The sequence below is a fragment of the Orbicella faveolata genome, unplaced genomic scaffold (genome assembly GCF_042242905.1).
Source record: "Orbicella faveolata isolate gen_17 unplaced genomic scaffold, um_ofav_v1 contig_25, whole genome shotgun sequence".
Classification (NCBI taxonomy): domain Eukaryota; kingdom Metazoa; phylum Cnidaria; class Anthozoa; order Scleractinia; family Merulinidae; genus Orbicella; species Orbicella faveolata.
The window spans coordinates 14,627,297-14,640,000 of NW_028301553.1; the positions used below are offsets into that span (position 1 = coordinate 14,627,297).

At 39.8% G+C, this 12,704-nt stretch overlaps 2 protein-coding genes across 2 annotated transcripts in view; both read left to right on the forward strand.

Annotated features, from left to right (window-relative positions):
• The first annotated feature begins 4,325 nt into the window (after positions 1–4,325).
• On the forward strand, positions 4,326–6,644 carry LOC149109111 (uncharacterized). Its single transcript, XM_089294593.1, has 4 exons — positions 4,326–4,644; positions 4,789–4,938; positions 5,747–5,996; positions 6,354–6,644. The coding sequence occupies exons 1-4, from the start codon at positions 4,326–4,328 to the stop codon at positions 6,637–6,639; spliced, it is 1,005 nt and encodes a 334-aa protein (XP_089150719.1). The 3' UTR covers positions 6,640–6,644.
• A 694-nt stretch (positions 6,645–7,338) lies between these two features.
• Positions 7,339–12,704, forward strand: part of LOC110042036 (kidney mitochondrial carrier protein 1-like) — a 38,538-nt gene continuing 33,172 nt past the window's right edge. The window contains exon 1 of the mRNA XM_020747353.2: positions 7,339–7,823. The gene's annotated coding sequence lies outside the window, so the exon portion shown is untranslated. The remainder of the gene's footprint in view (positions 7,824–12,704) is intronic.

Here is a 12,704-nt window from a genome sequence, read left to right on the forward strand (position 1 = left end):
CCTTGGATAGTTCGGATTGCTCAACAAACTGGTCGATATTCACGAGGGACAGAATGAATGTCATAAGCCTGGTTGTCAATAAAGAGGTTTCGGTTGGTTACTTTAGCATCACAACCCTTTTCTCTGGCTGCAAACATAGCCTTGATTAACGATGTCCTTTCCTCCTGAATCTTACGAGCGTAGTCTTCGGTCATGTACGCATCTTTGCATCTCTCGGATTTCTCGAGCCGATTTTCTACGCCCAGAACTTGCTCTGTGTACTCCCTTCTCACAAATTTTGCAATAATTAGCATCGGGCGTGTCGAGGTAGCGTTGTCATCATTTTGAGCCGCTGATTTACCGACGCGATGAACACCGTGAAAACAAATATCTTGCTCGTTGATCTTTTAAAAATCATGACGGAAGCAAAGAAACCGTAACGATAATATTGAAGAATACGGCCTGTCAGTATAACATTCTTCAAAGCTATACGAGGCATTTCGACCAAACACGAAATCTAGCTTTAATTTTAATCTTAACTAATAACATAATGCGTCTGTGCTTTCTATCATTAACATTAATAATTAATAGCTTTACTGAAGCATGAGTGGATTTATCTTCTCTGAACAGTCTAATTTTTTGCAGTTTCTTGACGAAAAGCGAGCGCTGTTATAAACAGGTCCTCATATATATCATAAATTGGTATTTGCCAACCAACAATATGTAATCTTTTTGCGTTGGATTAATTATTAGTCTCAATAAAGTATGTACGTATGTAATTATTAGTTCAACCCCCTCCCCCCTCCTCCAAAAACTCTGGGAAAACACTGAAGATTGAAATTGATATGCCTGCACCCAGTAAAAAGAGGGTCGCACAGGGGGGTCTCTGGCACGGTTCACGAACGGAAAAAATAGAGGATCACGGATCACGGATCACGGATATAAAAGATTAGTTTTCCTGAATCACGAAAATAAGCAAGTAAGAAACTCTTTTTAATTACCTGCTCTTACACTAGAAAGAGTGTATGAAAAAAAGCAAATTCGTGAAAAGCTAAGTCAAGGCTCCATACTGCAAATCGCATACCTAATTCACTCTCGATAGACGACTCTCACCATTCGGAGGACCCGCGTCTCAAAATAACGTACAATAGAGAGGTGAAATCACGAATATCGGTTAATAATTCAAGTTCTTCACAAGTCACGGAAAACCTAAATTCACACTTCACGGAAAATAAAATCAGCTAATCACGCATTACGAGAATACCCCTGTCAGAAACAGTCCGCGATAGACTCCGCGATAGGAAAACAAAGCAGATTTTGTCGCTGCGTAATTAAGGACAATCCCTTTCCCTGCAAGGAGATTCGAATTTTAAGCCGTCTTGATTTGTAAAGAAATAGTTCATGGCATGTTTAAAGTGAAGCAAATCCAAAACATCTATCCAAAATACCGAGATTTAAATTGAACTTAGCAGATATGTTTTTGTATATAGATGCCAAGCCATCTGGCAAACATTTCTTCGGCCAAAATAGGCAAGTTTGGGGTACCATATTTTCATAAGTTCGCCACAGATGTTTTGGAAACCTCGCAAGTTTAATTAATTTTGGCACGATAAATCGAGCAGTCATGAACGAAAAAATAAGAAACGCGTGATATCGTCAAAAAGGTCCATTGCTGCGATTTCCGCCGACTTTGCTCATTCTTAATAATCGCGGTTTTCGACCAAAATAATATTTTTTGGTATTCTTCTCACAGAATTGTATTTCACTCAAAAGCAACACATTCTGGGACGCTGATAAATCGATGGCCACTGCAGCAAACGACTGTTAAAACCATTACCCGCAGAGCCCTCTTACTTTCTCATCAGCGAGAGATTTTACGAAAACGATTAACTCCAACAGTGATATGGCTATAGTACTTAGCTGATTAGATTTAATATTTTGACGCTTTACTTAACGATATCAATATTATATTTACAGGCATAAAATCTCGACAACAAACTGCTTCAAGGGAAGAAAACAGGCTTATTACTTGGCTTATAAGGTCAGTGTATATACTCCGAGTGCTCATCATGATATTACCCGCATGTCTAGATAAAGAGTTTCTCCGCCTTCGTCGCTACGCCAACAGAACTGGCTGGGATATTGCCGGAAACATTCTTTGCTGTATCCATGCAGGCGATTTTTCCAAACCTTGATTAACTTTGAGAAAGTTTGTGTAAAATTGATGGGGAGAAAATAGTTGGCAAAATTAATAGTTGCTAGCAAAATCATTTTATATTAAGTAGTTGGAAGATTATCTTCAGAGAAATTATGTTGTATACTCAAAGACTGACACCACGCACTGAGTAAAAGCAGGTCGAACGTTACCAGCTCATAAACTGGACTAAACTCCAGTTCTTACCGGCGGATTGAAATATTTTTGGTATCTTTATACAAAGCCATTAGTCATAAAAAGAAATCGAATTTTTTTCACCATAAAAACTTCAGCCCACACATTCAATGAAGAACAAAACAAAGTTATCAGCGTGAGTCAAAACAAACTGAAGTTGCCAGTGTGCGTAGTTTTAATTTACTTGAAAGTTTGAAAGTAGCTGTTGTGTAATAAATGTTTTGAAAGAAATGTGTTGAACCGATCTGTCGCGAACTAAAATCACTGAGACACGAGAAATTTTTTTAAATCTTACAACTGTACTTAAACTTCTTCTTTGTGTGCACGGTAATTGTATGCAAACAAGTACTGTCGTAGAGACGACTCATAAATGCTAAGTTATCATAGTCGAGCTAACGTACTGGCCCACACCGCAGAGGTTATCAGAGGCGGCTAGGAGTTCTCTCACGTCCCTTGAATGGCATGGGATGCTGTCCATCACAGATTAGCAGTGGCGGATCCAGACCTTGAGCTAAAGGGGAGGGGGGTTTGCCAGCCCTGTCGGCTTCTCTTCCTTCTGCGATTTTTGTTTTGTTTTGTTTTTTTTTAACCAAAATAAGGGGGGCTCAGGGGACCTGGGCCCCTCTCCTAGATCCGCTACTTAGCTCCCAGCGAAGTTAAAATACACACGAATACTGAAACCTTCATGAAGTTGATGTCTTCTTATTGTATAATTAATCTAACCCTGATGGTGACTTTAAATAAACAGCAAACTGGACTTTTTAAACAATCAGTAGAAATATAGATGAAAACCTGACGTAGCCCATCATCTCATGATTGGCACTGTCAGTAACTCTGGTTCTAGGCGCTATAATTCTACAGCTACATCTAAACTTAGTTAAGTCGGTAAAAATCGTGAGCTATCATACCAACTGTAAAAATCTGAATAAAGAATAATACAATGGGATATTAAAAAGAATAAAAAATAAATTTAAAAAAAATCTAAATGAAACTAATACAATGGAATGGTAATAACTATTAACTAACTTTGACTTAAAATTATCTTCGGGCGTTGTATTCACAATACCCTCAGGAAGAGAGTTCCATTCATTGATTTTCGTGGGAGGAAAGTAAACTTAAAAATATCTTTCTTTGCTCTAGGAACTACAAACTTAAAAGCGTGGCTCCCACGGGTTCTTCTTTCATTATTTGGTTTTAGGTGGGCTTCTACTGAAAAATTCGTCAGATTGTGGGAGAAAATCTGCATACAGGCCAAGTGCCTCATCAGGCCGGAGCCTATCCCGGTTTCAGTAGCATGAAACGACTAGGAGTATCTCTACTACCCCCGGATGGGATGCTAGTCAATTGCAGGGTTACCCCCAGTATTAAATTTGCCGGTACCCATTTATACACCTGGGTGACGAGAGGCACCGTAAAGTAAAGAGTAAAGTGTCTTGCCCAAGAACACAACACAACGTCCCCGGTCAGGGCTCGAACCCGGACCGCTCGATTCGGAGTCGAGGCCACTGCCATGAGGCCGCTGCGTCTCCCATATTGTGAGAGAGTTTATACGAGAAAGATTTTCTGGCGGTTTTCCTTCTAGAGGCTATGGTTTCCCAGTTAAGTTCCTGCAGCATAATTGCAACTGGTAATTCAGTTTAGCAGGAATAGTCAACTTTTTGCTGTTTCGTTTCGAAAGTAAAGCAATAGTGTAATACTGAAGAATTACGGTCTAGTCAGTTACGAGATTATTATAGCCAACAAGGTTATTCTTCCAAAATAGGATCCAACACAATGTTCGTTTCAAACTTTGTAAAAAGCAATTTTGCATGTCTTTAAGCAGATCTGGCTAAACATGTTTCATTTCAAAACAATAAATAGAACCGTATATGTCTCGTTCTTTAAAGAAAACAATTCCTTAAGAAATGATACTTTTCCTAATCTTCGCACAGGCGCTAAAGACACCAGGCGTTGGGACATGCTTCCTCAAGAAATGTCTCTTATCGCCCTGTTTATGGCGTCTTTGATGATCCGCAACTTTGCAACCCAAGAATGTGGAATCAACAGCTACTCCATTTATCAAATGATGTTAAAGGGACACACCTTTAACACGTTCAATGCTCGTCCAGGTTCACTCGACTGCAGACAGGCGTGCAATTCTGACGTCAGATGTCAAAGCTATAACTATGTCATATTCAAAGACATATGCGAGTTGAATAACAGGACCAAGGAGGCCAGGCCAGAGGACTTTGTCAGGGACATAAACAGATATTACATGACGAAGGCCCCCAAAAGAGGTAGTCAAATTACAGAGACTGTTACCTAACGCTACTAATTTCCACTTTCTGTAAAAGTCCTACTCAGTCTATGAAATTGGTCAAAGGTTGCCTGAGAATATCTTTTTCAATACGCTTTGTTGATGTTTTCTCTTTCGTTGTCAGTGCCCCTCGGGTCCATTCCGGAGCTGCCTGCTGATTCGTGTAAAGAAATCAAAGCGAGCGAAGGAACACGAGCGGTCAGTGGGAATTACTGGTTAGATTCCGGGCGATCTCGGAACGCCCTTATCGCCCGGTGTGACATGAAAACCGAAAGTAAGTGAATGATATTTTACGGCGGCCATTTTAAATTGCATTGTTGCAAATAACTATTATGGGATGCTTAGGGGGCAAATACATACTACTATTAATTGTTACTAAAAAATTCGAGCTTGAGCAGTTGAATTGCTCACAAAAACGACCCGAGGAAGGTCAAGAACATGACAGAGCGTTGGACTCCATTCCAGAATGCATGTGTCTCCACCAGTTCCGTAAGGTAGCGTTGCGCCTGCGTGAGCTCAGCCTTCAAAGCACCACACCTGTGCATCGTAGTCAAGTTTATCACACAGGATGGGGCCCAAAGGAGGGCCGGGGACAAAGATAATTAGAGTCGAACTTTCCATTATTGTTGTTTTACGTCTCGTTTAAATTATGCATTCCACCTTGTCGTCCACTGAGGGATCACAAAAAATGTATTGTCCAAAGTGTCTTCTACAATCTTTTTGTCATAAAATTTAGCTAAACTGGACTCTGACGTCCAGCCAGTTTTCTTTAAACTATCTGACAATGGAACAACACTAAGTTGACGCTGATCTTGTGCTATGAGACTTAAAATAGATACATTCATAACTAGTTAATTCAACAGCAAACTGTTTCCCTCAAATATATGACGATATGGCTTCATACGGCTTCACATAATTTAGCAAAAGTTTGACTACGGCATTCCTGGAAAGTTTATTTCTAATCAAATACCCCCTTAAGAGTGGTTACGACACATGATCTTGGCTCTGCAAATGATTTGAGCTCAATCGTCATGTCCTCAGTCCCTGGTTTCGCCTGTTTAACATATTCCTCCTGTTAACAGCTGCAGCAGCCTGTGTTAGTGTGACAATATCGGAAGTTACAAACAGTTATGAAGTGGATGCCAGGCATGGTTCGTGGCCCTCCAGTGGTTTCTGTCGTGTTCTTCATAAGGACGAGATCAATGCCGGGGACCCATACAGAATGACAGTTGAACTGATGAATGTGATTGGAAGTGCTGGCGTGAATTCTGGTCACCCAGGAGTGACGTACAACGCTATCAACGAAACTAACTTTGATTTTGTTTACTTCAGGTTAATTCCCGGTGGTCTTTAATTTACCCTTTAGCAAAACACTGGCCTTGTTTCATGAACTTTCTGTTTAGCATTTAGAAAGTATCAAGGGTGAGGGAGTGAATCCTCCATAGAGGCCTCATTCCAGAGGTAATCCCCATCAAGTTATTTTAGATCACTCCTGGTTTCGAAAATCCCACTGAGGGTCTAGAAATAATCTATTCTCTGACGAAGATTTTACTCAAGGAAAAACCACAACACACGACGCCATGTTTGTTTGGATGCTGCGAAGAGTTGAGCTTTATAAGCATTCAACTCTATTGGCCACATCGTTAGATCAAATGAAAAACGTTTTTCGTGTCTGCTTATTTCCTGTAGGCTACACACTTCCGATGATTGCTTCCAACTTGGTTACGTTTTAAACGGGAATCCCGTATTTATAAGGAAAGGCTCGTGTCCCAATGGTAGGCCAAGCGGGGGAGTTTGGTTCATTGTTCGTGTTGAAGTCGCTTCAGATAAAAGTGTCAATATCTACCTTAACGACGACCTTGTGACGTCATTGACAGCTCATTTCGACACAAGAGGCCATGGAGGAGTTTTGGTGGCCAATGGCTATTCTAATGTTATCCAGTTCAGAAACATTTGCATAATTCGAACTAATTAGCAAATAATTACCATATCAAGGAATTACTCACACAAGTTCATTGCGTCACGTCATGCTAATGACGTGACGTTAAAACAAAGAAGTGCACAATACTCAACAAATCTACAAACTCGAAAAATCATAGTAACGTTGTAACTTTTCAATTAATGACAATGACAGTAAACATAACACTAGCGGGAACCTTGGCTAAAAAGCAACTTTGTTCCAAATCAGAAGTTGTTGGTTGTGCGAAATTGTTTCAGCTATTTGAGGTCGATAATTCTTTGCCTGTTTTGAATGCCGGGTGTTTAGCTTCTGCCATTTTAGGATTTCCAATTTCCCACGCGCGCGCCGCCGTGGCCGGGTTGAAGTCCCTTCATATGTACCAGAACGTTAATCTTTTGACGTCAGCGTCCACGACCTTAGCACAAAAGGTCGTGGAGGGGTTTTGGTTGCCAGTGGCAAGAGTAATCCAGTTCAGAAAATTTAGCATAATTCACACCAACTAGTAATCAATGAATTACGTGCAGCAGGTGATATTAAGATCGACTCGATTTGTTGTCCAAAAAACGTGAAAGAATTTTCAAATATCTCGAGTACTGTAAATTCTTAATTTCCAAAGCCTGTATCAAAGGAGAATGTCACTCCGGAAAACGATTTCTTTGCTGTTGGTTTTTTTTGTCAATGCTAATAAAAACCTCGCACAAAGTTTAGTCACTCACCGAAGTTTCAGCCTCTAAAGTGCACATTTTTCTTATAAAATTTGTATCCAAAAAAGCCCAAAATTCGACATCGTTGCCGCCATTTTGAACAGTGCTCAGCAGCCAGGCCGCGTTTTCGTGACGTTATTCCGTCCAAGACATTTCGTCCAAGTGTCTTCCATCAAGCCTTTTAACTACCAATCCGGGCTATGGCTGTTCTGAAGCCGTATTATTTTAGGCCAAACACGCTCCAAACTCCAAGAAAGAAAGCAGTGAAGATAGGGAAGTGGATAATCGCTGAAAAAAAAAACATTTTACTGACCTTGTGAAGGATGCAAAGTCAGTTGCAGGGTTTTCTCCTTCCCGCAAATTTCGTGTCCGACGGAATTACATCACATAAACACGGCCTGGCTGCCAAGTACAGTTTAAAACGACGGCATCCGAAGTCGCCACTTTCGAGACGAATTTCTTCAGGATAGCGGGCACTTAAGCGGCTGGACTTCGGTGAGTGAAAAACCTGAATGTTTACTTACTATAGAGGAAGACAAAAATATAAGCTTTTTGGAGTGACCTTCTCCATTAATGATAAATTGGCTTGCCCTAAACCTCGTTACCATGTCCATGGAAACGACCTTGAACATATAATTCTTTGAAGTCCCTTTGGGGTTCTTCATTTTTAGTGAATGAGTTGAGTCCAGGAGTGTCAGTGGTTCGTCTTGTGTGATTAGGGAGCTTAAGCAATGACGACGACAACGCTAGTAAATACCAATTTGTATTTTACCCTCAAATAGTTCAATTGTCTAGATGCGTTCAGAGCACCTATCGGTCTCAGAACTTGCTCAGGCTAAATATGTAATGCCAACGTTGAACTTCAAATGAAAATACGAAAAATTAGCTGCCGTCGTTTGCGTTCTCCGATGTACGCAGATCTCAGTCATTCAGTTTTGTAATCCTAACCGAAGGAAAATAGATATCTTGAAGCTCAATTAACTAACTGTTCACATAAGTAACCACGTTTTGTTTTGTCATTTTTTCTTGCTGAAATGCCACATTTAGATATATGTGTGATATCAAAAGACTGCACATAGAAACCTCAGTTGAGGCAGCCTTGGCTGTTTAGCATACTGTACTGTAATATCGCATTTTAGGCTGTACGAAATTGTAATAAAAGACATCCAATTAATCATTTAAAACTGGAGAAATACAGTTTCAAGATTGCACATTTAAAGTATCAACGTTGAGACAAACTAAATTGCGAGTTAGGATTTCGAGTTAGGATTTCGAGTTGGATTTTCGAGTTAGGATTTCGAGTTGGATTTTCGAGTAAGGATGTAGAGTCTTTTTGAAAGCACTAGGTGAAATTTAAAATAATGCAAACTGTTTTGATGCCTTTTGTTGGCAGTTTGGGACCACTAAACCACATATTACTTAGATGTCAATAAAACAGCCTGTGTGTGCAATGAGAAAAGTGAACAAAAGAAACCAATCTCGTCTTCTTTCTTCACGTCATTATCACTGCCATGTTCAAGGTCTTTCTTGAAGGGGGCTTGATGTTAAATCAATGACCATCTGTAAAAACACAGCTAATCTGAAGAATTTTTGCCACTACGAAGAATATTGGACCAGCAATATATGCTCAATCAGGGAACAAAGTTTTAGCTCCTGGCATAGGGATTACAATATTTTTTACTTTTTATTATTACTCTTGATCTGGGATCAGAATTGTCAATTCTGATGGTATTAGAAAATCAGTTATGTTGGGACAGAGATAATTTGCACCTCGTTACATTGACTCGCATAAATGGCCGAAAATGTTTCTTCTGCCTCTCTATATTTGGCACTTCCACCCGGCCCTGGATATATCATGTGCTTCTGACAACAAAATTCTAACCAGGTAACATTTCTGCGATCACATATAGGTTTTGTCTGGTGTATAATTCTCTTGAAATCAAACATTATTTTACGAAAGATTTTAATGGTTAAAATCCCGGCCGATTTGACACGCAAATGAAAAGACACTCGAAAGTTAATAAATAATTCATAACTAAGCATTCATTGAAGTGTCAGCTATTGTTTCCAACCCAAAATACAGTTACGAATGCAATACTAAGGTAGATTAAACGAGATTGCCCTTACCAATCTGCCGTCCTCGTTCTCCTCCATCTTGAAAAGACGTCAAGGCGATAACAAAGTACGTTGTGTAAAACCACTGAAAATTTATTAGAAACCCCGCCAAAAAAGTCCTTACTCAAAAATCCAACTGGAAAATCCAACTCCAAATCCAACTCGAAAACCAATTCCAAATCCTAACTCGGTAACTAGGCAACCTCTTCTGAAGTCGAAGAGAGGAAAAAATTTATTTTGGTGCCACACAGGAATTTTCGCCGTTTTTGCTGTATATTGCATGGATCACAGTCAGAAAGAACAACAGTAACAGAAGAGATTTCGCTTTCTCTCGCCTCTCACCTGTTGTCGCACCATTTCTTCAACCCGCTTAACTCCTGAAAATTCTTCCTACTCCTCGCTTTCTGTGCCAATTTTAGCACCTTTTATTTACCTTATGCATCCGTTAGTTTGTCTTGCAATGTCTAGGATAGCCAAAATATTTTTAAACGTCATCGCTTCTACATGCATTGCGTGCCGTTTAGTTCTCGTTGTGTTGGCCGCCCCTCGAAAGTAGCGACCCTTTGAAGAAGTCACTAAGAGAGAGACTCTGATCTCAAGCGCAATACAGATGGATCAGCCTGACTGTCGACTGTAACAACTTGATGAGTTATTTGTGATTTTATTTCGAACTCAACTGAATGTTTCTTAAAAAACTATGATTTATAAGCTGAATTTGCCTGGCAGCAGGGTAAAATAATATCGTTTATTATATGGTTAGTGTTTGTAATCGATATAACGCGTGCTCTGATTGGCTAGTTCTAGGGCATTATTTTCCCGTAATGTCCACGGGCCGATTTCGGGCCTGCAAAACCAAAGCAAAAAGCTATATAATAAACAACTTATTAACCTCGAACGTTCGGTCTTTACGGGAAAATCTCAAACCTCGCCCTTGCCGTATTAACCTCGCAATCGCTCGGTCAATACGGCAAGGTCTCTGTTTGAGATTTCCCCTTAAAGACCTCATGCTCGGTTAATAAGTAGTTGGTAATTAGTTACATTACGACCATGATACTTTCGTCCAACAGTACTAACATTTGAGACCTATTTTGTTTCTACAGTTTGCTTTGTTTATGTAGTTAGTTAGTAACATATATAGACAGACATTTTAATTCCATGTTACGGGTCTGCATTTGTCTAAAACGACTGTGAATTACCGTACAAACGTTTTTAAACCATCCGAAAGCAACGGTCACACGGAGGAATCCGAAAGTGACGTCCCCTTTTACCTGCTAAATCTGAAAGTAACGGCCCCGAAATTCTACGGTACTACGAAAGCGCGGAAAGAAAGTAAACACTCCTCACAAATGAAGAGCAAAAATGGTCAAATGATAAAATGCTTATTGATTGAGTGAGGTCGGGCCTGGCTGGAAAATATTTGGTTCTCGGTCAGGACGCACGGACCTCACTACGCGGTCCGTAGATAGATAGATAGATAGATAGATAGATAGATAGATAGATAGATAGATAGATAGATAGATAGATAGATAGATAGATAGATAGATAGATAGATAGATAGATAGATAGATAGATAGATAGATAGATAGATAGATAGATAGATAGATAGATAGATAGATAGATAGATAGATAGATAGATAGATAGATAGATAGATAGATAGATAGATAGATAGATAGATAGATAGATAGATAGATAGATAGATAGATAGATAGATAGATAGATAGATAGATAGATAGATAGATAGATAGATAGATAGATAGATAGATAGATAGATAACCTTTATTTTAAAACGATGAGTATTAAAGCTACATGAGCTTGTGGGGTCGTTTGCAATTAACTTATCGCTAAGCAACTAAAAACTAAAAACTAGGGGTATTTACAGAAAAAGCGTTTGAACTTAAGTCAGCGATATATACAATAAGAGATTGTTAGCATAAATTTTTAAGTATATATAAAGTCATCTTTTCTAAAATTACAAGTGGATCCAGACGTTATCTTAAAGCTGAATTCATTAAAATTAACTAGAGATTTAAGCTTTAGCCTGAGGTCACGATATGGAACATTTTTTGTCAGGGCACTACAGTTGTTGGTCACTGCATTCCACAGGACTGAGCCTCTGAACGCGACAGAGTCTTTCATGTAACGCGTGTTGAAGCGGGGAACAATTGAAGAAGCGCAGGTCCGGGTTGAATAATTTGTGGCCCGTTTCTTAGAAATCAGATCGATTAATGTGACAGGTAACCTATCGTGAAAAGCTTTATGAAAACAGATAAAAATGGCTGATTTATAATAAATAGACAGAGTGGGCCATTGGGCCCGTTGTAGGACATCAGCAGAAGCCATGTCTTTCGGCAAGTTAAAAATAAGCCTCGCAGCCCCGCAGTGAAGTCTTTCCAGGGACTGAAATAAGTCGGAGTTGCAGCAAGATCCCCATAGTATAAGACCATAGGTCACTGAGGGCAAAATGACCTTAAAATAGAGATCTTGACGAACGTTCCTAGGGAGAAATCTCGAGTTCTTAAGTAATCCTAGCCGGTTTTTTAGCAAATGATTTTTTGAGTTCCAGCATATGCGGAGTCCAGGTCAGTTTCTCATTAGCGGTCATTCCCAGTAATCGTGATTTCGATACCCATTCAATTGTAGAGTTTCCAATGAAGATCGGGGGAATATTAGCCGGGAGATTTCTTCTAGAGATTAGCATGGCCTCACTTTTACTTGGGTGGGGTGTTGATCTGTTAATGAGGCACCACTCGTTCAATTCACGGAGGGCAGAATTTAACTGGGCAATACTTTTTTCTGCCGTGTCACTCACGCAGTAAACCGTTGTGTCGTCGGCAAACATATAGACGGATCCGGAAGACACAGAGGACGGAAGATCGTTCGTGAAAAGAGTGAAAAGTGTTGGCCCCAAAACGGACCCTTGAGGAATTCCGAAAGAAATCGGTATCATCTCTGAAGTTGCTCCATTAACAGCTGTAAATTGCTGTCTTTCCTTTAAGTAACTTTTAAGCCAGTCCAGGAGTAGTCCCGATATGCCAGAGTCCCTTTCCAACTTCATTTCGAGAATGGTGTGCGACACACTGTCGAATGCCTTTTTAAAATCTATAAAGGCAACTGCTACCACTAAGCCTGCGTCTACCGCTTTTCTCCACGTTTCGGTAAGTTGTGTTAGTAGCAGTAGCAGTTCTGTCGAAAATCCTGCGCGGTATGCCCATTGTTTGTCCGTGACCAGATTATTAGCTTTATATACATGACGAACAATT

What these genes read in the sequence shown, in the direction of transcription:
- LOC149109111 (XM_089294593.1), top strand. Translation starts at nt 4,326, where the DNA reads ATGCTTCCTCAAGAAATGTCTCTTATCGCCCTGTTTATGGCGTCTTTG. An exon ending in GTGTGACATGAAAACCGAAA is followed by an intron (nt 4,939 to 5,746) that starts GTAAGTGAATGA and finishes TCCTGTTAACAG; the next exon opens with CTGCAGCAGCCTGTGTTAGT. An exon ending in TTTGATTTTGTTTACTTCAG is followed by an intron (nt 5,997 to 6,353) that starts GTTAATTCCCGG and finishes TATTTCCTGTAG; the next exon opens with GCTACACACTTCCGATGATT.